This window comes from Nyctereutes procyonoides, unplaced genomic scaffold (assembly GCF_905146905.1).
Source record: "Nyctereutes procyonoides isolate TBG_1078 unplaced genomic scaffold, NYPRO_anot_genome, whole genome shotgun sequence".
Taxonomy (NCBI): Eukaryota; Metazoa; Chordata; class Mammalia; order Carnivora; family Canidae; genus Nyctereutes; species Nyctereutes procyonoides.
Window position 1 is genome coordinate 18,751,623 of NW_026575120.1, and position 24,161 is coordinate 18,775,783.

General features: G+C 46.4%; 1 protein-coding gene across 6 annotated transcripts; it reads left to right on the forward strand.

Annotated features, from left to right (window-relative positions):
* Nucleotides 1–499: 499 nt before the first annotated feature.
* POMK (protein O-mannose kinase) lies at nucleotides 500–24,153 on the forward strand. 6 transcript variants are annotated; one of them, XM_055335200.1, is made up of 6 exons: nucleotides 500–536; nucleotides 4,416–4,507; nucleotides 6,656–6,798; nucleotides 8,644–8,741; nucleotides 9,738–10,040; nucleotides 21,031–24,153. In XM_055335200.1, the coding sequence occupies exons 5-6, from the start codon at nucleotides 9,759–9,761 to the stop codon at nucleotides 21,799–21,801; spliced, it is 1,053 nt and encodes a 350-aa protein (XP_055191175.1). In that variant the 5' UTR covers nucleotides 500–536; nucleotides 4,416–4,507; nucleotides 6,656–6,798; nucleotides 8,644–8,741; nucleotides 9,738–9,758; the 3' UTR covers nucleotides 21,802–24,153. The 6 variants fall into 6 exon arrangements, with proteins under 6 accessions (XP_055191175.1, XP_055191173.1, XP_055191174.1 ...); XM_055335198.1 differs by lacking the exon at nucleotides 6,656–6,798 and having other exon boundaries at nucleotides 8,599–8,741; XM_055335199.1 differs by lacking the exon at nucleotides 6,656–6,798 and having other exon boundaries at nucleotides 8,618–8,741.
* Nucleotides 24,154–24,161: the final 8 nt, after the last annotated feature.

Sequence of the window (24,161 nt, forward strand, 5' to 3'; positions counted from 1 at the left end):
CTGTCTCCAGAAGGTACTGCACTCCCTTGGGGCCCACGTCCCTGCCCGCCCCTGGGGCGTGAAGCCCAGCTCTCTGGCTCTGGGTAAGCCCCACAGTTTCCCTCCAGCACTGGTTCTCCATCAACAGCGCCTGGGCATCAGCCGGAGGGCTGGCTGAAGCACACGGGGCAGGACCCCACTGGCCTCCGGGCCTGGATGAAGCCGACAATCTGCGCTCCTAACAGCTTCCCTGGGGGTGGGCAGCCTCGGCGTCTGGTCCCAGGACTACCCTTTGGGGACCACCGCCTGGCCATGAACGATGGGAGGAGCTCTTTGCAAGCAAGGTCCAGATCCTGTAGCTCCCGTCCCCGAGGCCAGCACCCGCTGGGCGTCCGGACTCCAACAACAACAGGTCAACCACACGGGGGCGCCCCGGGGCTGGGAGTGCGCGGTGGGCGGCGGACGCCAGGGGGAGGCCTTGAGCTCGCCTGCGGGGGGCGGGGGCGGATTTCCGGCCGCGCAGGCGCAGAGGCCGCGGGCCGGGCCGGGGGCCTCAGGTAGGCGGTGGCGGTGGCGGCGGCGGAGCCCGCGAGAGCGCGGGGCGCGGGGGCGCGGGGGCGCGGGGGGTCCGGGGGGGTTGGCGGGCTTCCTGCGGGCTCGCCCCTCGGCGGCGGCGGCGGCGGCGGCGGCGGGCTCGAGCGGCGCCCCCTCCCGGCCCCCCGCGGCCTCCTGCCCCGGGTCAGGCGGGCCTCCTGCCCCGTCGGGGCTCGGGCTCGGCGGTGCGGGCGCGGGCGCGGGCGCGGGCGGTGCCGGGGTCCTGCGCGTCCTGCCGGCCCCTCCGGGCGCGGGGCTCCGTGCGGGGGTCGCGGGAGGCCGGCCTAGTCGTGGGGTTAGTAGTCTTGTCCCCTCCGGACTCTAGCACCCTGCGGCCAAGTAAGCGTCCCGGTGCTGTATCTTGTGTCCGTCGGCCGGATGGGATTCTGCCCCACATTGTATAGGGTGAGCCCAGTTCGTTTCTCCTCTGGTCCAATTCAGTATTCTGTGAATCGGTAAAAACTGATTTTGTGCCATAGTTTTGCCTTTTCTTTCTTTTCGTTCTTTCTTTCCTTTTTTTTTTTTTTTTTTTGCCATTGCATTTCTTTCTTTTAAGTCAGCCGTGAGTGTAGAGCAGTGGTTTCGTTTTCCCCATTACCAACGTTTTCCTCTCAATGTCAGAAGTACGTTGTGTCTGATCGGTGCCTGGATTTCTCCTCCCCAGCTGGCCCCACAGTCTTTATTCCTTAACTTGCAACAAAACCACCAACTTGCAGTGTCATTTTGCTTATTTCTGGACAACCAGGTTCTTTTTTTTTTTTTTTTTTTGGACAACCAGGTTCTTTGAGGCATGCAGCCTACCCAGACCCTGGGCAGACCGCTCCAGAAACTTGCCTTTAAAAGAAAAAGGCCGGGCAGCCCGGGTGGCTCAGCGGTTTAGCGCCGCCTTCAGCCCAGGGTGTGGTCCTGGAGTCCCAGGATCGAGTCCCATGTCAGGCTCCCTGCATGGAGCCTGCTTCTCCCTCTGCCTGTGTCTCTGCCTCTCTCTCTCTCTGTGTCTCTCATGAATAAATAAATAAAATCTTAAAAAAAAAAAAAAAGATGAAACCTTCTAAAAAAAAAATAAAAAAAAATAAAATAAAAGAAAAAGGCCCATCAGGTGTTGGGATGCGCTAAAGATTGCTTTAAGAAACGAGCACTCGGGGATCCCTGGGTGGCGCAGCGATTTGGCGCCTGCCTTTGGCCCAGGGCGCGATCCTGGAGACCCGGGATCGAGTCCCACGTCGGGCTCCCGGTGCATGGAGCCTGCTTCTCCCTCTGCCTGTGTCTCTGCCTCTGTGTGTGTGTGTGTGTGTGTGTGTGACTATCATAAATTAAAAAAAAAAAAAAAACGAGCACTCTAGGGGCATCTGGGTGGCTCAGTTGGTTAAGCGTCTGCCTTTGGCTCAGGTCATAATCCCAGGGTCCTGGAATCCAGCCCCCAGCAGGGCTCCCTGCTCAGCGGAGTTTGTTGCTCCCTCTACCCCTCCCCTGCTTGTGGTCTCTCACTGTCTCTCTCTCTCTCTCTCTCTCTCTCAAGTAAATAAAAATCTTTAAAAAAGAAAAAAAAAAAGAAAGAAGTGGGCCGTCTCAAGTCACCCCAGCCCTACAGTGACCATGCTTCAATTAGGTCCAACACCTGAGGGCTGTAGGATATAGAGGAAGAATGTGACTTGGAGGCCAGAAAACTTGGCTCCTCCGCATACAGTTTAGTGACCTTGGCTGAGTCACTTAACCCTGATTCAGTTCTTTTATCTGTGTTTTTTTTTTTTTTTTTAAGATTTTATTTGTTTATTCATGAGAGACAGAGACACAGGCAGAGGAAGAAGCAGGCTCCATGCAGGGAGCTAGATGTGGGACTTGATCCTGGGACTCGATCTCCGTACTCCAGAATCATACCCTGGGCGGAAGGCAGGCCCTAAACAACGAGCCACCCAGGGATCCCCTCTTATCTGTTAAATGGGAGTAATAATAATTCTGTATGCCTCAGAATTGGTGTGAGGTTGACGCTACATAAAAGTTAGTTGGATTTTTGATTGGGTGTTTTTCTCTGAGGACTCAGAAGGGGATGCAAGGACTTAGGGATAACTGAAAGATTATTGCGCCATATTAACTTCAGGGCACAAGAAATGAATTAAATGGGTAACAATCTACTCTAGATTATAAAATATGGATTTCTAGAGTCCCATAGAATTTCCTACCTGATGTTGGCAGCCTTTGTGTGGAAATGAACATGGTATCTTTCCAGAAGAAAAACAGTTTTATAAGCTTTGGGCCCCATCCATCAGTTCTAGTGCCTGTGGCAAGTGGGATAATGTAAGGTCATGGTCAGCGGGGTGAGAATTATAAAGCTGGTGAACTCAGATTGGAGAGGGTGCTGGGGCATCAGAGGACAGGTACACGAAAAGATGAAGAGCAGATTCAGTGTGTGAAAAGCAGGCCGCCTGTGAAGCTGTGAAGACAAGAAGGCCTGAGGGATTACGCAGACAGTGCGTTTTTCCTGAGTCCCTGCTCTGCTCTGGCTGCTGAGGACACAGGTGCACAAAGCCGGCAGGTAGTCCCCTGGGAACTCACACTTAGGGGGAGAAGGAGCACATGCCAGAGCCTGGGCATCTCAGAGCGGTGCCGTCATGAACAGAGGGCCTAGAGTGTGGGCTGCAAGGAGGTGTCAGTAGATGTGGACATAGGCTGGGTCTCAGGGCCTTACGGGACTTTGGACTTAGGACAGAGGAGGACGGTTAGTTGGTTTTAAGCAAGGAGTGATCAGATTTGTGCTTTAGAAAGATCACCCTGTGTATGCCGGTGAAAAACTTCCACACGTGCTGAGGGTGTGTATAGAACTCACTTTGCAGGCTGTGGTATAGCTAAACAGTTGAAAATGGCAAACTAGACTTGCATGCATCTGTATGGATAAATCTCAGAAACCTAACTTTGGGTTTTTAAAAACAAGTTGCAAAGGATGTATACAGTACAGTGCTACTTGTGTAAAGCTTGTAAACGTCCGTATATTATGTGTTGTTATTTATAGGCACATACCAGTGGTGAAAATAAAAAGTATGGGGGAGGGACGCCTGGGTGGTTCCGTTGGTTAAGCATCTGCCTTTGGCTCAGGTCGTGATCCTGGGGTCCTGGAATTGAGCCCCGAGTCTGGCTGAGTGGGGAGTCTGCTTCTCCCTTTGCCCCTCACCTCGCTTGTGCTCTCTCTCTCTCTGGATCTCTCTCAAATAAATAAAATCTTTTTTTTTTAATGTGGGATTTACATACACTTGTGGTTCTCAGATTTTAGCATGCATCTGAATCACCTGGAAGACTTGTTAAAACACACATTTCCGGGCCTCACTTCGGAGTTTCTGATTCAGGAGATCTGGAGTGAGGACTCAGGAACTCACATTTCTCACTAGGTCTTAGCTGCTGCTGCTGCAGGTCCTGAGACCGCAGTTTAAGAACCATTGATGTACATCAGCTTGTATACATGGGGGTTACTTCCTGGGAGCGAGCAGAAGAGGACTGGGAGGGACCTAAGGGGGCTTCAACTACCTATGTAATATTTTATTTCTTTAAAAAAGAGCTTTAGGGGCAGCCCGGGTGGCTCAGCGGTTTAGCGCCGCCTTCAGCCCAAGGCCTGATCCTGGAGACCCGGGGTCGAGTCCCACGTTGGGCTCCCTGCATGGAGCCTGCTTCTCCCTCTGCCTGTCTCTCTCTCTCTCTCTCTCTCTCTCTCTCTCTCTCTCTCTCATGAATAAATAAAATCTTAAAAAAAATCTTCAAAAAATCTCGCTTGCTGATGCACTGTTACTTGACAAAGCTGGATGGGTGTTCATGATCTTATTTTTTAGTTTTTTTCTACGCTTGAAACATTTCAGGAAAGAAACAAAACACTATTTGTTGTGTGAAGAATGGCCTGGAAAAGAGAAAGAAGTGGGGGTCCATGCAGGAAACGGTTGCAAAAGCCCAGGTAAGAGGTGCTGGAGACTTACAACAGGGAGTGGTAGTAAGAAGGGAGAAGTGAGCAGATGTGAGAGAGGTTTGGGTGATCGAATTGACTGTACGTGGTGATTGGCTGGTGTAGAGACTGGGGGAAGGGGAGCCTAGTCACCTGTTCCGTGACTTGAGCAAGTGGGTGGGTGGTCTCCCTGTCACAGTGAGGGAGCCCTGGAGACAGGGCATGCTGGTCACGGAAAGAGCTCAGTTAATGGATGTCCCAGGCTTTGATGTGCCACCTGAGGGAAGTGTAGGGGAGAGATCTGGCCACTACTGGTCTTTCTAGGTAAAGACCTAGAAACTACTAGAAAGACCTAGAAACTACTGCCATCGCCATGTGCCTGGTGAGATTACATAGAAGAAATGCGCAGGATGGAGGGATGGTTTGCAACAGACTCCAGGGAATAGCATCACACAGGGCTCAGCCAACTTTGGCCCACCACTTGTATTATTATGAATGCTTTTTACCTTTTCAAATGTTGAGAGGAGAATCAAAAGAGGAATAGTCTTCTGTGACACATGAAAACTATATGAAATTCAAATTTCATTGTCCATAAATAAAGTTTTATTCAAACGCAGCCACCCTCACTTGTTTATGTAACGTGGGGGCTGCTTTCACGCCCTGGTGACAGAGTCGAGTGACAGTGACGGCTTGTGGCCATCATGGCTTTCCATGGCCGCTTGGGTGCGCCACAAGTCATGTGATGCAGTTGTCACTGGATTTCAGCTTTTGGCCCATAAACCTAGATATTCACCATCTGGCCCTTTACAGAAAAAATTGCTGTTTCTGGACCCAAGGTCTAAGCTGAAGCACACTTGGTCATGTTGAATGTTCTAGAAGAGAGATGGCAGGTGTTTTATCCATTTCCTCAGGAGCACCTTCTAAGATTCAGGTACTGACAGAAGCAGCCCAACAGGCTATGAGGGCCAAGAGGTCAAAGTCGTCAGAGTTTTAGTCCAAGTCCCTGAAGCCAGGGGGAAGGGCCAGAGAGAAAGATGTGGACCAGGGGTCTTTGTGGGAAAGGTGAGTGAACAAACGTCACAGCACTGACGGGTGTGGCTGGAAAGACTGAGGGGTGGGTGAGCAGATGCCACCCTGTCAAGAAAAGGGGGAGACTTGAGTGAGGCTGGAGCAGTTCAGGAGAGCCAGCATTTACTGAACACCTTGTCAGCACAACAGGGGTAGGCAAAGCATCAGTTTTTAAAAATGAATTAGGAAGAACTACAGTGGGTTCTAGAAGAGTCCATCACTCCTAAACTGCCTTGTTCCACGGAAGTGGTGTTGCCAAGCTGACCCTTGACATGCAGCCTCCCTGGAGCTGGGTCACTCACTGAGGTTCGGAACACAGAAAACAGACAGCATGTTGGTGGGGAAAGAGCAAATGTGATGTTTGGGGAAGGATTTTTCTTATCTTTTTAAGTTGAGATATAACTCACATACCATTAAATTTGCTTTTTAAAGTGTACAGCTCAGTGAGTTTTAATATATTCACAAGGTTGTACAGTCGTCAGCACTAATTCCAGAACATTTTCATCCTAAAGGAAACCTCATAGCCATGAGCAACCACCCCTCACTTCCCCTTTCACTCAGACCTGAACAAAACAATCACTGATGTGCTTGCTGTTCTGGACATTTGATATAATTAGAACCTTCTGTGTCTGCCTTACTTCACATTGCATAAAGTTCTCGAGTTTTATCCCTATTCCAGCATGTATTTGCACTTTATTTCTTTTTATGAGTGATTAATATTCCATGTTTGGATATATCAGATTTTATTTGTCTGTGGATCAGTTGATGGACTTTGGGTTCTTTCCACTATTTGCTACTATGAATAATGCTGCTGTGAACTTCCATGTTCATATAAGTCTTATGTTTTCATTTCTTTGGGGCACATACCGAGCAATGGATTTGCATGGGTAACTCTGTGTTTAACCTTTCAAGGAACTTCCAGACTGTTTTCCTCAGCGGCTGCATCATTTAATATTGCCATAAGCAATGTATAAGTGTTCCTGTTTTCCTTCATCAACACTCATTCTTGCCTGACTTCTTTGATAACAGCCATCCTAGTGATCCTAGTGGGTATGAGATGGGATCTCATTGTGGTTTGATTTTTTTTTTTAGATTTTATTTATTTATTTGAAAGAGCGAGTGATAAAGCACAAGTGGAGGAAGGAGAGGGAGAGGGAGAAGCAGACTTCCTGCTGAGCAGAGAGCCCAACATGGGACTCAACCCCAGGACCCTGGGACTATGACCTGAGCCAAAGGTAGATGCTTAACCGGCTGAGCCTCCCAGGCGCCCCACGTTGTGGTTTTGATTTGCCTGTTCCTGATGACTAATAAAGTTGAGCATCCCTTCATGTGCCTGTTAGCTGTCTGCATATCTTCTCTGGATAAATGTCTGTTCAAGTCTTATGCCCATTTCTGGAATGAGTTATTTGTCTTTTTTACTGTTGAGGAGAAACTGTGTTTTGGAATTGTCAGTGGGACATCCAAGTAGAGATGTCAAGGAAGCAAGGGTGGTGTTGTGAGGAGGCTGGGACTGCGGCTTTCCACCAGGAGCTGTCAGCACGTGGGGACAGAGAGCCTGAGTCTGGAGAAGATCACCCAGGGCATGAGTGGAGTGACAAGGGTGTTGTCATGGTGGAGAAGTTCAGGTGCACTGGTAGTGATTTGGGAGCAGAGCAGGGGCAGTGTACTAAGCAGGCGAGGTTGGGGGGGGTTCTTTGCCCTAGCATAGGGCTGGGAGCTCAGGTCAGTTTGTTGTCTTGTCACTGCAGCAGAGAAGGGATAGGGGCAGGGACCTGCAGTGAGGTGTTGGCCGCTGTGGCTCTCTGCTTGCCTCTGTGTTTGCAGGAAGATAGGAAACAAGACCATCAGCTGAGAGTAAGTTCTGGAAGAAGTGACACAAGTTTGAAAAGAGCGGGGCCTGGGCCACCAGGACGAGCCTACCAGGTTTAATGGTGCATTGCAACAAATGAGACCATGGAGTGATGGAATATGGCCCCTCACTCAGAGGAGAAGAGAGTTACCGCAGAATCTAGGAGTGGCTGGAGTTTAGGCAGAATTTAAAGGAGGCGATGTTTTGTTGGGCTCAAAGTCAAGCAGGGTGGCCTGTGAGGAGCTCAAGATCTGATCTGGACTGCAAGGTGGACTGTGGTCTGGTTCCCGGGAGACCGCAAGGCTCACATGGATGGTGAATGTCATCTCCAGACTTTGCTCATCTGCAGCTCTGCACCCAGTGGGAAGTAGAGGCTTCCAGAGAGTCAGAGAAGACTTACTTCCCCCAGCAAGAACGGGGTGCTTTCCTCTTCTTGGTAGGACTTCAAAAGACAAAATTTCTGATAGTCTGTGACTTTAGAGAGCAGAGTTTCTCGGTGAGAAAGAAAGCAGCCATCATTCAGAGAAGGGAGGTGTGGGTACTTAGACCTGCAGTGTGTCCTTAGGAGAAATGCCGTTTGCTATGAACTTTGCATCTGGCTCCATCAGTGTCCGTTGTCCCAGCTCTGAATGGCAGGTGGATTTACTGCCTCCAAGACAGGGTATGAAAGAGCTGTCTTCTGATTTTCTTCATGGCTTTTGCCTCTCCGGCTGCTGGTTTCTGTGTGAATCCTCAGAGCAATCTTCTGGGCCGGCTGCATCCAGGGCATTTCCTCCCTGTTACTCTCTCTCCTCGAAAGCTCATCACAATATATAAGGAGAAGCTTTTTGCTCACTTATTTATTAGCTCCTCCACTGGTTTCTCCCTAAGGTATAGGAGGACAGGAACCATGTGTGTTTCATCTACTCACAGATCCCCAGTGCCTAGAGCAGGGGTGAGCCTGTGGAAACGGCGTAGTGCACATTGAGTGACCAGCATTTAGCGTTGGTGGTAGAGGGAGCAGATGGGAGCCAGAGAGGCGGGGGAGAGGTAGGACTCTGAGCCCCGGGAAGCTAGCAGGGCTTCACAGTGGCATCCAGGCTGTGGGAGGACTTCCTGCTGCTGCCGCTCTAGAAGAGACACCTGAGGGACCTAGGAGGGCCCCTGGAGGAGACCATTTCAACTGTTGCCATTTGTCTATGTGCAGAGTTGCGGTTTTCTTTCAGCAAACCTTTTTGGTACTTTGTGGCAGAATGTTTTCAAACCACTGCCCAGGGCCGACCAGGATGCTGAGTGACCCAGGTGTCTGGGTGGAGACCTGAGCTGGGAGAAGGAAGATGCTCCTGGAAGGTAACCCTGCCTGTCACAACCATGTCGGGCACAGGAAGCACGGGGTCAGTTCCATCACTCGAGCCCCCCATGTGTCCCAATACGGATGTTACAGATGTTCAGCAAGCACACTGCTGTGACCATCTCCCCTGTCAAAGTATTGACACACTTCCACTCTGCTTCATAAGTAGCTTCTGCCGCATGCACCCTGAGTGTCAGGCACCTGATGTCCACAGACCTTCCAGGCCCTTCCCTCTGGTCCCTCTGCTGCTCACAGCTAGGCCATAACACCTACCTCCCCCATGAGCCTCACGCCAGCTCCAGTCTAGAGCTGAACTAGTGAGTGTCCAGTCTTCTGAGGGGTCACTTGGTGCGAGGACCACCTTGCGGATCATCTCCGCTCTCACCACCGTTACCCTGGCTCGTTTGCTCCTCAGGTCTCACCCCACACTGTTGCAGGGTCCTTCACCCAGTCTCCCCACCTCCATCTCTTCCACCCCAAACACATCTCTCACACCTGGTGAAGGGTAGCCTTGCTTCCTAAGGAGCTTCTGGTACCTTCCAGGGACTATCCAAACTTCCCAGCTGGGTTCAAGAGGTCATCAGCATCCTCACCGCCACGCCCCCCACCCCCATCCCGTCTGATCCCCGGCTGCTCTCCTTGTCCGTCTTCTGCCCTGGCCCCACTGGACCAACATGGGCAGCTTGTTTTTAATTTTGCTCTACTGCTGTGAAAGAGAGACAGACACAATCACATAACAAACACCTTTCTTCTAACAAAATCCGGAGGGGGTGAACCCAGACTAGCTCATAGTAAAAAGAAGTGATTATGGGACGCTGACATTGAGGATTTAGAGTGAGCCTAGTATGCAGTACCTTCTCTAATCCTCATGAGGACACTATAGCATGCAGGGTCCTTGGGCCTAAGAGGCTGTTCCTTCTTTAATCCCTTGTCAGCCAAACATTGTACTGGACATAAGAGCTGATTGTTACTGCTTGTTTGGTTTTCCATGGCAGGAGCTTGCAGCTGATAGCAGCATGGACAAGAAAACCCAGGATGGCAGCAGAGGCCCCCGCCACAGAGCACTGCCCCCAGCTGTGGGGCTGCTGCTGTCCATGGCACTCATGAACGCACTCCTCTATCTCTGCCTTGACTGGTTCTTTGTCGCCCCTCCGCGCTCTTCTCCAGTCTCCACCCATTGTCCCCACGGACACTTCAGAATGGCACAGATGAAAAACTGTTCACCGTGGCTGTCTTGTGAAGAGCTTAGGACCGAAGTGAGGCCACTGAAGCGCATCGGGGAAGGAGCTGTGAAGAGAGTGAGTTCTGGGTTACCTCTGAATGTTAATGGGGAAACCTTCCAGGATAGCACCTTGGCATTGTGTGTTAAGGGTCATCAAAATATTTCTACCCTGTGGCCCCATGATCTCACATCTGGGACTGATCCTAACCCATTGGAAGGAAGAAAGCTAAATGTACCAAGAAGTACGTTGCTTTGTTATTTATAGCAATAGAAAGCCAGTGATGATACCTGTAAGGGAATAGTTAATTATGGTCCAGCCACTTGATAGAATATTCTGCAGCCTAATGTGTGCTTAGGAGACCCGTATAGCAACATGGAAAGAATCTTATGAGGATGAGCGGAAACAAAATGCAAAATTGTCTGTTACATGATTTTCAATTGCAAAATGAATGCATTCATGTAGAAAAATACACAAATGGTAGAAATTGTGTTATGGTGAAAGGTTACAGGTAGGTTTTTCTATTCTTATTTTTTAAGTCTTATCATGGTATTATATTGACTTTTTAAAAGCTTTTTATTTTAAAAAGAGAAACCAAAGCGGTGAGTTCAGATAGAAGCTTCAAGAGCACTTGTCTTGTAGGCAAGCAGTGTATGCCGGCTGCACTTTGTCCACTATTGGTTCTGTGGTAGCTGAGGCCCACTGATGCAGCAGGGTCCCTGGAGGCCACTTAAGGATTGTTGCACAAAGTTCCTTTGTGAGGATGTATTCAGTGATGGGCAAGAGAGGAAGGGAACAGAAAATACATCCATGGGCCTGCAGCTTCATGGACTGCTGGCTTTTGTTTTGGTAGACTGGGGTACCATAAATGTGGAAAGTAGATACCTTGAAGAAGTCAGGGAGAAGGCAAAGCAATTTGTGTAAAGTAAAACAAGGTAACTGGTTCTTTTAAAGATTCATTCATTCATTGTGGTACCAGAGGTATGACAGTGAATTAAACAAAGACCCTTGAAGCTTTCTAGTTGTGGGGTGAGACAATGATTAAGAAACAGATATGCAATAAAATATGTTAATGACACGTGCTATGAAGACAGCAGGGCAAGGAAAGAGAGCCATGGCTCGTTTGTTAGTCTAGGTGGTCAGAATGACCTGAGAGTGAGCCATCTGGATATTTGGGGAAAATATATTCCAGTAAGAAAGATGAGTCCCAGCAGAGGCCCCAAGATGGAACATGCCTGGTCATTGGGGGACCAGGAATGAGCCAGTGTGACCAGAGGGTAGGATGAGAAGAGAGATAGCATGTAAGGTCGAAAAAGGCCAAGTGGTGGCCAGAGCATGTGGGCCTGCTGGGACCAGGAGAGCCATTGGAGTAATTTGAGTAGAGAGAGGAGGTATTGTGTTGGTGAGGGTGGAAGATTGGTTAGGCCTTGCAGGGGAGAGATGGTCACAGCTTGACAAGAGTGTCAGCAGTGAACGTAGTGAGAACTCATTGGATTCTGGTCATGTTTTAAAGGCAGAGCCAGTAGGATTTCCCAATAGATCAGTTGTGGGGTGTAAGAGAGGGAGGAGGTAACCACCAGGCTCTTGATCCAGGCAACAAGAAAAATACAGTTGTGGTTACCTGAACGGGGAAGACGGGAAGAACAGATTATGTGTGCACATGAGGTGAACATGTTAAGGCCCTGAACGTGAACTTGGTTACACTGCTGGTTGCATGGACGAGTCTAGCATTTGGGTCCGGGGCAGTGGGTAGAACATACATCTGGGATGATCTTGAAAGCATTAGGATGAGAAGAAAACACCAGAGAGGGATGTGGGTAGAGAAGAGGGCTTGGTCTATACCTGGTTGATTTCTGTCTTTTTCAAAGAGATGACCTTGAGGGGCTGACCTCTTGTTTCTGTGTTACTTAGATCATTTTTGAATTTTTTTCAGAATTGCTTGAAGATATATTTTTGGGTAGGTAGCTTTTTTTTAAAAATTTATTTATTTGAGAGATAGAGCAGGGGGAGGCGGCAGAGAGAGAGGGAGATGTTAAGCAGACTCCCCACTGGGTGTAGAGCCTGACGGAGTGCTCGATCTCACGACCCTGAGATGATGACCTGAGCTGAAACCAAGAGTCTAATGCTTAATGAACGGCACCACCCAGGTGCCCCTTGGGTAGTAGCTTTGATGGTGGCAAATTGTAGTTTGAGGACAGATTGGCATTTGGGGAAGCTCTACCAATCATGCCCATGCAAATGTGGGGTTTTAAAATGTGGATAATACCTCTGAGTAATGTAGTTTTGTTTATTAAAGTGAAGTATGGCTGTAAGGCCATGACATTGATTTTCTTGTGTCTTTGGCTGAAATTTACCGTCAGGGCAGAAGTATTTTGCATCCTGGACCTTAGCACCACCAGTGGAGAGTCTTGCTTGTCTCTGCCCCTTGAGCCCCGAGGGCCCTTGAGCAGCATAGGGCAACCTCTCATTCTTCCACATGGGCACTTACTTGAGCAGCTCCCCGTGGAACATGTTGCCCATCACTGATACCAGCTCCTCTCCACACCGGCACCTTCCTCACTGGCACCGTAAGCCGGAAGGCATAAGCTTCTCAGTAGGAGTTTCTGTGACCCAAGTTCTGGGCACTCTGCTGTCAGACCTCCACCTCCTCTCCCAGGGCCCCTGCTGGAGTACTTCCTCCAGCTCATTGGGACCTCCAGCGTGCTGATCCTGTGGTGGTGTCACTTTCCCCCATTTGCCCAGCAGCGAGGTCTCAAAGTCAGTCCTGTGCAGACGCATGCAGCAGCTCCTCTGCGTCTCTCTCCATTGTGCCTGGCCGGAGAGGCCTGAGCCTGGGGGACCCCAGCTGTGCCTCTGCACTTGAGTGACTGCCCTGGAGGGAGGTTGAGAGAAGCCCCACAGCCCTGTGGTTTCATGCACGGCCACAGACCTTGCCACGTACTCAGCACGGCCCAGCAGTCCTACTCTGTTCCCTCTGTGGTTTTTCCCCCGCCCTTGCCTTCGCTGATGGTCTTGTGGCAGAAGTTGTTATGGAAACATGAGCTGCCCAAATGGAGCTTCTTCATCCTCTGCCAGCATACCTGTAAGCCCTCCTGCTCAGGTGTGGTGATGTCTCATGATGTCCTCCCTGAAGCTATGCACTTTTCTCTGCAGACTCAGTCGGCCCCTCTCCTGAGGGTCCTTCTGACTGGCACGCAAACACAGACTTGCACAACAGAAATCCCCTTCCCAAATCCCCTTCCCCAGAAGCTGTGTGCATGCTCTGCTTCCTCTTAATGAAGCTACCAGAGCTCCGTCCCTCCTTTTCTTCTCCATTCACTTCTTGTCTGCTGCCAGGATGGCTTCCAAGCACCCCTGCTCCAGAAAGACTGCTCCTACCCAGACCCCTGCAGACCCCGGGTCGGTCGTTTATCTGTCTTCCTCTCACCTAATCTGTTCTGCAGCCTTTGATCCCATTGATTCTTCTGTTCTTGCAACCCTGGCTCTCCACACTACCACTCCCTTATAGTTTTCCTGCTCCCTCACTGGCCATTCTAATTACTACCCCTTGTTGGCTTCTGTTCCCTGACTTGCCCCTGAATCAGTGGCTCTCAACCAGAAGTGATTTTGCTCCTCGGGGGTGCATGTAACCAACCCCTTCTTTCCCCAGACTCTGTACTTTGGGTTTGTGTTTGGGATTGGATCAGTGTGCGACATTGCCCTGAAAGGCAGATTGACCCATGCATTTTCTTTGTTCTTTCATTTTCTTTCATTATAAAAGCTGTACATTCAATTCAAATATGCAGAAGGTGAAGTACAAAGTAAAAGTTCCCTTCTACCTCTTGTACTCCCCAGTCTCTGATCTTAATCTCTGGTGATAACAGTGGGAGATTTATCCCTTTTAGATTTTTTTTGTTTTTGGTAAATTTTATTTCATGTGTATTTTTTAATTATGTTTTTATTTTAAATCTGATATTGTTAACCTATAACCCCTTTTAGATTTTTAAATCCAAGATTACATTAAAAGAACCAGGTACAGGGGCACCTAAGTGGTTCAGTTGGTTGAGCATGTAACTCTTGATTTCGGCTCAGGTCATGATCTCAGGGTCCTGGGACCGAGCACCACTTTGGGCTCCATGCTGGACATGGAACCTGCCTAAGATTGTCTCTCCCTCTCTCCTACTTGCACACACTCTCTCTCTCAGAAAAAAAAAAAAAAGAAGAAGAAGAAGCAGGTACATATTCTGTCAGCCATCTCAAAGACAGAAATATCCACATCTCAAGGGGCTGCCGATTTTCTGAGACAGATTTGGAATAACAGTACTATTGAGGAAGAAGAAAGATTACAATAGAACCAATTCTTCCAGAAGGCAGAAGGTCCAGCCATATTGCTGTGGACAACCAAAGCATGATTCAGGGCACACCCTCCATAGCCTCATGTGTGTGTCATCCCATGTCCTCAGCCCATGGTTATGACTTTAGGACATCACAAATCACTGTTAGAGTTTTTATAGCTGCATGTTTTTCTCTTTAAAATTAAAATATAAAAAAATTTTTTTAAAAAATAATAAAATAATAAAATTAAAACATAGAGGGGTACCTGGGTGGCTCAGTCGGTTGGGTATCTGCCTATGGCTCAGGTCATAATCTCAGGGTCTGGGATCCAGCCCCATGTTGGGCTCCCTGCTCAGAGGGGAGCCTGCTTCTCCCTCTCCCTTTGCCCCTCCTCACTTGTGTTCTCTCTCTCATGCTCACTCTCTCAAATAAATATAATTTCAATAAATAAAATTAAAATATAGTACATTTAAAAGCCATAAAATTTGGGTTTGAAGAATGGATTTGATTGTTTCTCCTACATTACTCTGTAGCTTTCTAGTTTTGTGTAACATTTAGATGAATCTTATGTGATCTATTTTTAATGCTTCAGGCTGTCTCGAAAACAGATGTTACATGAATTGTATATTTTTTTATTTTTAGAGAGAGCTTGCGCGTGCATGCATGCAAGTATGCCCGCAAGGAAAGTGGAGGGCAGGGCAGAGGGAGGGAGAAAATCTTAATTGACCCACACAGGGTTCAATCCTATGACTCTGAGATCATGACCCCAGCCAAAGTTATGAGTCAGACGCTCAACCTATTAAGCTACCTAGGTGCCCCTATATTGTTTATTTAAAAGTATGAAATAACAGTGTCCACTTCTTGGTCCCTTTTGCAAGGTCCACTTCTTTTTTTTTTTTTTTAAAGATTTTATTTATTCACAAGAGACACAGAGAGGCAGAGACACAGGCAGAGGGAGAAACAGGCTCCATGCAGGGAGCCCGACGTGGGACTTGATCCTGGGACTCCAGGATCACGCCCTGGGCCAAAGGCAGGCTCTAAACCACTGAGCCACCCAGGGATCCCGCAAGGTCCACTTCTTCATCTGTCTTGACCTGGGATCATTCTTCTATGCTCACTTCCTAGATGTCTTCAGCCCCTTGTCTTTATCTGCAGCTAAGACCGCTGCCCTGAACTCTCTAGACTTTTCTATACAGCTGCCTACCCCACATCTCCTCTTGGATGTCAGAAAGGCTTCTCACATTGATTGTGTCCCAGACCATCCCCTCAGCCTATTCTTCCTTTATTTTTCCCTATTGTGGTTAATGACAACTCTGTTGGCCCAATTGCTCAGGCCACCAACCTGGGAAGAAGCATCCTGTCTTCTCTCTCTTTCTCTCATCCATCAGCAAGTTCTGTTGTCTCTGCACTCAGAAGAGATCCAGAATTTGATCACTCCTCACACTTCTACCCATCTCCCCTCCTTCCATCCAAGCCACCATCATCTTGTACCTGGATTATTTCAAGTAGCCTTCCAAGGGGCTCTCTGCTTCCACACTTGCCTCCCTCCCATCTCTTCTGTCTGTTCTTAACAGCCAGAATACTGCTATCAATTTTTTTTTAAGATTTTATTCATTTATTCATGAGAGGCACAGAGAGATAGAAGAGGCAGAGACACAGGCACAGGGAGAAGCAGGCTCCATGCAGGGAGCCTGACGTGGGACTCGATCCTGGGCCGAAAGCGGCACCAAACCACTGGGCCATCGGGGCTGTCCTGCTATCAAATTCTAAGTCAAAAAGCATCTCTCCTCTGCTCAAAACCCTCCAGTGGCTCTGTGTCTCATTTGAGTAAAAGCCAGAGTCCTTGTACCAATCTAAAGGCTTTACAAGGTCTGCACTTATTCCTACTCCATTCCCCTTTGCTCATTCCACTCTAGCCATCCTGGCCTTACTGATGTGGCAGCCTGTGGGCATGCTGTGACCTCAGGGCCATTGCCCTTGCTGTTCTTTCTGCGTGGGATGTAGTTCCCCCAGATAGCACATGGCTCATTCCTCCACCTCCTTCAGGTTCTTGCTCCGATGTCACCCCAGTGAGAGCTTCTCTAACCCTATTTATTATTTGTTTATTTTTAAATATTTTATTTATTTATTTGACAGAGTGAGGGCACAAGCAGGAGGAGCTGCAGGCAGAGGGAGTGGGAGAAGCAGGCTTCCTGCTGAGCAAGGAGCTCAATGTAGGGCTCCATCCCATATCCATCCTGATATCACCACCTGAGCGGTAGGCAGATGCTTCACCGACTGAACCACCCAGACGCCCCATTCTCCAACTGTATTTAAAATTATAAACCCTTCCCTGCTTAATTTTTCTTTAAAGCACACTTATGTATGCTTTATACATATTCTATTTATTTTCTTTATTGTCTGCCTACTGCATTAGAATGTAAATTTCATAGTGGCAGGGATTTATTTGTTGTTTTTTTTTTTAAGATTTTATATTGAAGTAATCTCTACACCCAGCATGGGACTTGAACCTACAACCCTGAGATCAAGAGCTGCACACTCCACCAGCTGAGTCAGCCACGTGCCCCAATTTGTTTTTTATTATCATAAATACTTGTTAAATTTATGAAGACAGATTTTACCTTTAAACAGTTAATATTTTTTACTACAAAAGACCACATAAACTATTTTATAAAATTTATCCTTTACATTTGTAATAAAGGATCACATGGTTCATACATAAAGAGCTCCTATAAATTAATAAGTATAAAACAATCCCATAGAAAATTGGATAAAGGGCAATGAACATACTTTCCACAAAAGCCTACAGAAATGCCAACAGAGATGGAAAATGTTCAATGTCATGGAAATACAAATTGGTTGGAACAGTAAAATGCTTTTCATTCATCAGATTGGTAGAGTACAAAGAGAACATGTAGTATGATTAAGGCTGTGGAACCTAAGATTTGCTCATACAAGACTGGTGAGACTACATGCTGGCACAAATGTGGAAGGGTGTGATAGCAGTCCATGTTCTTCAGTCATCCATGTACTTATTACCCAGTTACAGAAACACTTGCAGACATGTACAGAGTTGTGAATATATGGCTATTTTTTGTAGCATTGCTGTTAATGAGAAACAATGGGAAATAATTTAAATGTCCATCAAGTCTTTAAAAATAAATCACAGAAAATCATAGGAAAGATTATAGAGCTGCATGGGAGAAAGAACCTGATCCATCTGACTGCATCCATTACAAATTTCGCCAATCTTTATATTATACTTTAGTCTTAAAGAAATGATCATCTGCAAAACCTCAATGGCATAGGTAGTAAACTCACACTGTGAAATGTTATGCAGCTTTAAAAAAATGACCTAAATCTCTATATATTTATACAGACAGGAAAGTCTGAGGTGTCAGTTAAATGAAAAAAGCAAGTTGCAGTATGACATGCACGTTATAATCTTATTTTATATCCTCACAATGTCAAATGCTGTTTGGAAAGCATACATTAACATGTATGAGTGGACACAGAAACTGCTGGGCAGTTACCAACCATTTGACAGGTGTCCTTTGGGTTGGGGAGTAAAAGTAGGGGAAGGAAATCTCCTTCTGTATTTGAATTTTTGCCAGGAAGGGTATTCTTGATTAAATCTATAGTTAAAAAAAGAAGTAAAACTGCTCTAAGCAAGAGAGTTCTAGAAATTGTTACAAAGCAACTGAATCAGAGATTGCTGAGAAATGATTCTTAAGTGCTCCCTAAATATTTAACTTTGAAGGTTTTGGGTATTTGTGAGTGGTCCCAAAGACTAATACTATTTAATAATAAATAGTATTTAATAATCTTTGATTTATTTGAGGAACATAAATTCAACATAAAAAGAGGAGGAAGTCATGAGGCCTGTGGATGAGATTCTCTCACCATTTATTGTTGAATAAATATATGTATAAATAAATTGTAGCGGCTTCCCTGGAGTGATCACTGTTTTTATGTAAAAAATGGGTCTATGATACTGAAGGCATCTGCCAGTGCTGGTGGTCACCATGAGGAGGTAGATCTAAGGAAGTGATAGCTGTCAACAAAAACTGCAATTCTTGTGTTGGAGTCAAGTGTCAAATTCAATGTTGATTCAGGTCTATGGATAGAATGTGTTCCACATAAAAATAAATGTATATATTCATGAAACTTTCAGTGAATGTAGCAGCCAGAGCAAAATGGGTTTTAAAAAAATCTCAAATATAATTAATATACAGTGTTAACATTAATTTTAGGTATACAAGCAAATGGCTTTTTAATAGAAATTGCAGTCCATAGTAGAATTTGTCAACTTTGGGATTTTGAAAAGGTCTTAAAAGATTTCTCTTTTAGGGATGCCTGGGTGGCTCAGCGGTTGAGCGTCTGCCTTCAGCTCAGGGCCTGATCCCAGGATCTGGGATCAAGTCACACATCTGGCTCCCTGCATGGAGCCTGCTTCTCCCTCTGCCTGTCTCTGCCTCTCTCTCTCTCTCTCTCTCTCTCTCTCTCTCTCTGTCTCTCATGAATTAATAAATGTTAAAAAGAAGAAAAGATTTCTCTTTTAAATATTAAAGATCAGCTATGGGTACCTGGGTTTTTCCATTAACGAACTTCCCCTTTCAGATCCTAGGGAAATCTTCAAAGGTCTCTAACTTGCCTCCATTTGATATATTTTTGAGTTCTTTTACTTTTTTTTTTTTTTTTAAGATTTTATTTATTTGAGAGAGAGCTAGAGTGCATGGCGGGGAGGGGCAGAAGGAGAAGCAGACCCCCCACTGAGCAGGGAGCCCCATGTGGGGCTCAATCCCAGGACCCCAGGATAATGACCTGAGCTAAAGGCAGATGCTTAACCCACTGAGCCACCCAGGTGCCCATTTTTGAGTTCTTTTATTTTTATTTATTTATTTATTTATTTATTTATTTATTTATTTATTTATTTATTTTAAAGATTTTATTTATTTATTCATGAGAGACACACACCACTGAGCCACCCAAGCTGCCCTTGAGTTCTTTTAAAAAATGTTTTTAAATGTGAAAATCATATACATTGATTCCAGAAAAGTTGGAAAATACCGAAAGTCATAAAGGAAAAAAATCACCCAGAATCATACCATATGAAAAGAACGGAAACATTAGCCCATTTCCTTTGGTTTCCATGAATTTTGTCTTGTTTTATGCAGTTAGAACAATAATATAAAGGAAATTTTGTTTCCTTTTTCATTTGTGACATTGCTATTATATGTGAAAACTGTCGATATATGCATTTTGCTGACTTTGAGTGATCCTGCCATTAATGAAGTACTCCCCTTTTTTTGATGGATGGAAAAGTTCCAGTTTATGCTTTTAAAAGTAGTGCCAGATTTTGGGCAGCCCAGGTGGCTCAGCGGTTTAGCGCTGCCTTCAGCCCAGGGCATGATTCTGGAGACCCAGGATTGAGTCCCACGTCAGGCTCCCTGCATGGAGCCTGCTTCCCCCTCTGCCTTTCTCTCTCTCTGTGTGTCTCTCATGAATAAAAAAAAAAAAAAAATACTAAAAAACAAAAACAAAAAAACACTTCATAAAAGTAGTGACAGATATTTTTCTTAGAGTTTTTTTTTTAAGATTTTATTTATTCAAAAAAAAAGATTTTATTTATTCATTCATAAGAGAGACAGTGAGAGAGGCAGAGACATAGGCAGAGGGAGAAGCAGGCTCCCTGCGGGGAGCCCGACGTGGGACTCGATCCTGGGACTCCAGGATCATGACCTGAGCCAAAGGCAGATAGATTCTCAGCCACTGAGCCAACCAGGTGCCCCTAGAGTTTTTTATCTATTTCAAATTACTGCCTTGTTAGATTTTAGATTGGATTGTAAAAGCACTTGATAAATAATGCTCCAAATTGGCTTCAAAAACCGTAACCTGTATTTTAACAGTAAGTAAGTAGAAGCACAGAGAAGCAGCCTGTTGACGGCAGAAGCAGCCCAGGGCAACTAGCTCCCCACATCTGAGCCTGTCTTCTCTTCTACAGTCTCTGCCTTCTCTTTGGAGATTTAAGCAGAAGATCTGAAGTTCTTAATTACAGTACTTCCTGCAAGTCTTTCCTAGCTAGTAAACTTGGAGAATCCAAGGCAGTTCCTGTTCAGGTGCTCTGGTGTTGGCCAAGTACCAGGATGGGCAGGTCCAGTGTCTGTGGGACATTTATAGATGAAATAACAGAACCACACACCACATAAAACTGTTTTCCTTACATGAAACTATTCCTATTTGTGGTTACTGTACTACCTTGAAAGATCAGCAGGTAATATTGTGATATGTGATGGACTGGTTGGGCTTGACTCACAACTTTTCCAGTCTTCTCCCTGCCCACTCATCCTCCTCATCCCTTTGTGCTTCAGGTGTTTGGAGCTGGTCAGTTTGCCACTCTGCGCCTTCATATGGCAGTGCCCCCTCCTGGGGATGCACTCCCATTCTCCACATCTGCCCTGCCCCAGTCATCCTTGAGACCAACTCCCAGGAGTCTTCCCACACCGTCTCCAGATGGCCCTCGGCCCCCTCGTATGTGCCCATCCTGGGCCCACCCTGAGCCTTCTGTACTCGGTGCCCGTGTTTGCTCAGCAGTGGCTCTTCATAACCAGACCTAGAGCCACTCTGGAACTTGGTCTGTGTCTTCTTACTTCCTGCACTCTCTGTACCACATCTGCCACTTGGGTGGTTTTCCAGGTCAGTAGCACAGGTGATGGTTTCAAGTTTAATATTCTCTGTGGTGGTTTTGTTTCAGGTCTTTCTCTCTGAGTGGAAGGAGCGCAAAGTTGCGCTCTCACGGCTCACCAGCCTGGAGATGAAAGATGATTTCCTCCATGGGCTGCGGATGCTGAAGAGTCTACAGAGTAAACACGTTGTCACCCTGCTTGGCTACTGTGAGGATGACAGCACCATCCTCACTGAATATCACCCCTTAGGCTCCTTGAGCAATCTGGAAGAAACGCTGAACCTTTCCAAGTACCAGAACGTGAACACGTGGCAGCACAGGCTGCAGCTGGCTGTAGATTATGTCAGCATCATCGACTACTTGCACCACAGCCCCCTGGGCACACTGGTCATGTGCGACTCCAGCGACCTGTCCAAGACGCTGTCCCAGTATCTGCTGACGAGTAACTTCAGCCTTGTGGTGAACGACCTGGACGCCTTGCCCCTGGTGAACCGCAGCTCCGGGGCGCTTGTCAAGTGTGGCCACAGGGAACTGCATGGGGACTTCGTGGCTCCAGAGCAGCTGTGGCCATACGGAGAAGACACACCTTTTGACGACAATCTCATGCCCCCCTATGATGAGAAGATTGACATCTGGAAGATTCCAGACGTCTCTAGTTTCCTTCTGGGGCACGTTGAAGGGAGTGATATGGTCCGATTTCATTTGTTTGATATTCATAAAGCATGTAAGAGCCAGACTCCTGCAGAAAGACCCACTGCTCAGGATATTTTAGACACTTACAAGAAGGTTTTGAATTTACTCAGAGATTCTGTGATGTCTCAGACAAGAGAAATGCTCTGAAAGCCAGTCCTAGCAGTGAAGGATGGCTTTTAAGGAACAGATAGAATAGTTCCAGCAATTCTTGCCCTGACAGTGAGGGTTTTGCTGTTCAGCCCTGTGGTTCTTCCTCTCTACATCTACACGCACATGTGAGCGTTGTTTATCACCAGGGGACTTGGGCAGCAATTGCTGAGGCAAACTGGGTTTGGTTTGAGTCTGGCCTCACTCTCAATGGGGATCACGCCCAGCCAAAGATGGGCAAAGCAGTGAATCTAGCCAGATCCGAAGGAAGTAACAAAACTAGCCACAAAGAGGCTTCACCTACCCTAATTACTGAATTTGTAAGCTTTATAAGAACTGGGTATGGAAAAGATTTCTAAATGACAGGATATGAAAGAAACATGCAGTAGTTTGCCAAAGAATTTTTCTTCCTCATTTTTTTAGATGGTAATCGACATTACCAGGGTCATAGGAGTATTTGTGATCTGTTTCACATGGTATTGATGAAGCCATCTTTAGCATTTTAAATGATCGTTTAAATGTTTATTTTAATGAATGTGAAGCTCTTGTGCCATCCTCTTTCCAGAAATCTGAAGAACTACGATAGTGTGCCCTCTGAAGTTTTAAATGGATGAGGAATATTTAGAAAAGCAAGTATGAGGGAAATTACATCGATGTTAACTGCCTTGGACGATGCTTATGAAATTCCTGCTGACCTTTCAGCTAGGTTTTCTGTGTCCAAAATCAACAATTTCTTTTAAAAGATTTTATTTATTTATTCATAGAGACACAGAGAGAGAATGAGAGGCAGAGTCACAGGCAGAGGGAGAAGCAGGCTCCACACAGAGAGCCCGACGTGGGACTCGATCCAGGGTCTCCAGGATCATGCTCCAGGCTGCAGGTGGTGCTAAACTGCTGCGCCACTGGGGCTGCCCCAAAATCAACAATTTTTTAAAAAGATTTTATTTATTTATTCATGAGAAGCACAGAGAGAGGGAGAGAGGCAGAGACACAGGCAGAGGAAGAAGCAGGTTCCATGCAGGGAGCCTGATGTGGGACTCGATCCCGGGTCTCCAGAGTCACGCCCTGGGCTGAAGGCGGTGCTAAACTGATGGGCCACCAGGGCTGCCCCAAAATCAACTACTATGAAAAATTTACATCAACAATATCACCCATTACTGAAAAGTGGCAAACCCTTCCACTTGAGTTGCATGATGGGATCCTTTAGAAAGTTCTTTCTTGGTGGCTATGATCCTCATGTGCAGAGGATGGTGGATTTGGTGTGTATTAATCACCACTAATAAAGTGGTTAAAGCTGACATTGAGGGTTAAACATGCCCTGTAGCAGCTGCTGCCTCCCTTGAACTTGAGCAAGTGTCAGAATCACAAGGCGCTGGGTGCGCCCGCCCCCCCCCCCCCCCCCAGACTCCAACTGGGTCTGAGGTAGAGTCTGAGACTTTGCATTTAACTGGTGCTGCTGGTCTTGGGACTCTATTTTGAGAGCCACTGTCCTAACCAGTTAGGGAGGGTACCACAAACAGTAGAATAGGGCAGTTTAATTAGTATTGTTAACATTCTAGTCTACCTCTTGGGCTGATGGAGTCATATGGTGGATCTGAGAATATGCTTGCCTGGAGTATTTTAACTGTCCCTTTTTGTTACAAAAACTCTGCCACAGCCAGTCAGGATGGCTGTAATCAAGATGATGGGTGATAACAAGTGTTGTTGAGAATGTGAAGAATTGGAACACTCTACATTGCTGGTAGAAATGTCATGGTGCAGCTACTTTGAAAAACAATCCAGTAGTCCCTCAGAATTTAAAAAGAGTTGCCATGACCCAGCAATTCCATTCCAGGTATTTACCCAAGACAATTGAAACATGTCTACAAAAAATCTTGTACACAAACATTTGTAGCAATATTCATAATAGACAAAAGATGGAAATAACCCAGATGTTCATCAGCTGGTGAATGGATAAAGAAAATATGGTATCCATACAATAAGATTCAGCTGTAAAAAGGAATGAAGTACTGACATACTCCAACATGGATGAACCTTGGAAACATTCTAACTGAAAGAAGACAGTCACAAAAGACCACATTTTGTATGCTTCCATTTATATGAAATGTCCAGAACAGACAAATACATACAAATAGAAAGTAGATTATTGGTTGCCAGGGGCTGGCAGGGGGGCCAGGCGTGATGAATGGGGGGTACTTACTATTGAGTACAGTTTCTTTTTGGGGTGATGAAAATATTTGGAAATAATTTAGTCTTGGTTGTAAAACTCTGTATTAAGTAACTAAATTGTATAAAAGGACAAATTTTATGGTATGTGAATTACACCTCAATAAAGCTGAGGGAAAAAACCCACCTCTGTA

Coding starts and splice junctions, on each gene's coding strand:
- POMK (XM_055335195.1), top strand. CDS start 4,481: ATGCAGGAAACGGTTGCAAAAGCCCAG. Junction 4,508..9,737: donor AAACGGTTGCAAAAGCCCAG/GTAAGAGGTGCT, acceptor TTTCCATGGCAG/GAGCTTGCAGCTGATAGCAG. Junction 10,041..21,030: donor GGGAAGGAGCTGTGAAGAGA/GTGAGTTCTGGG, acceptor GTTTTGTTTCAG/GTCTTTCTCTCTGAGTGGAA.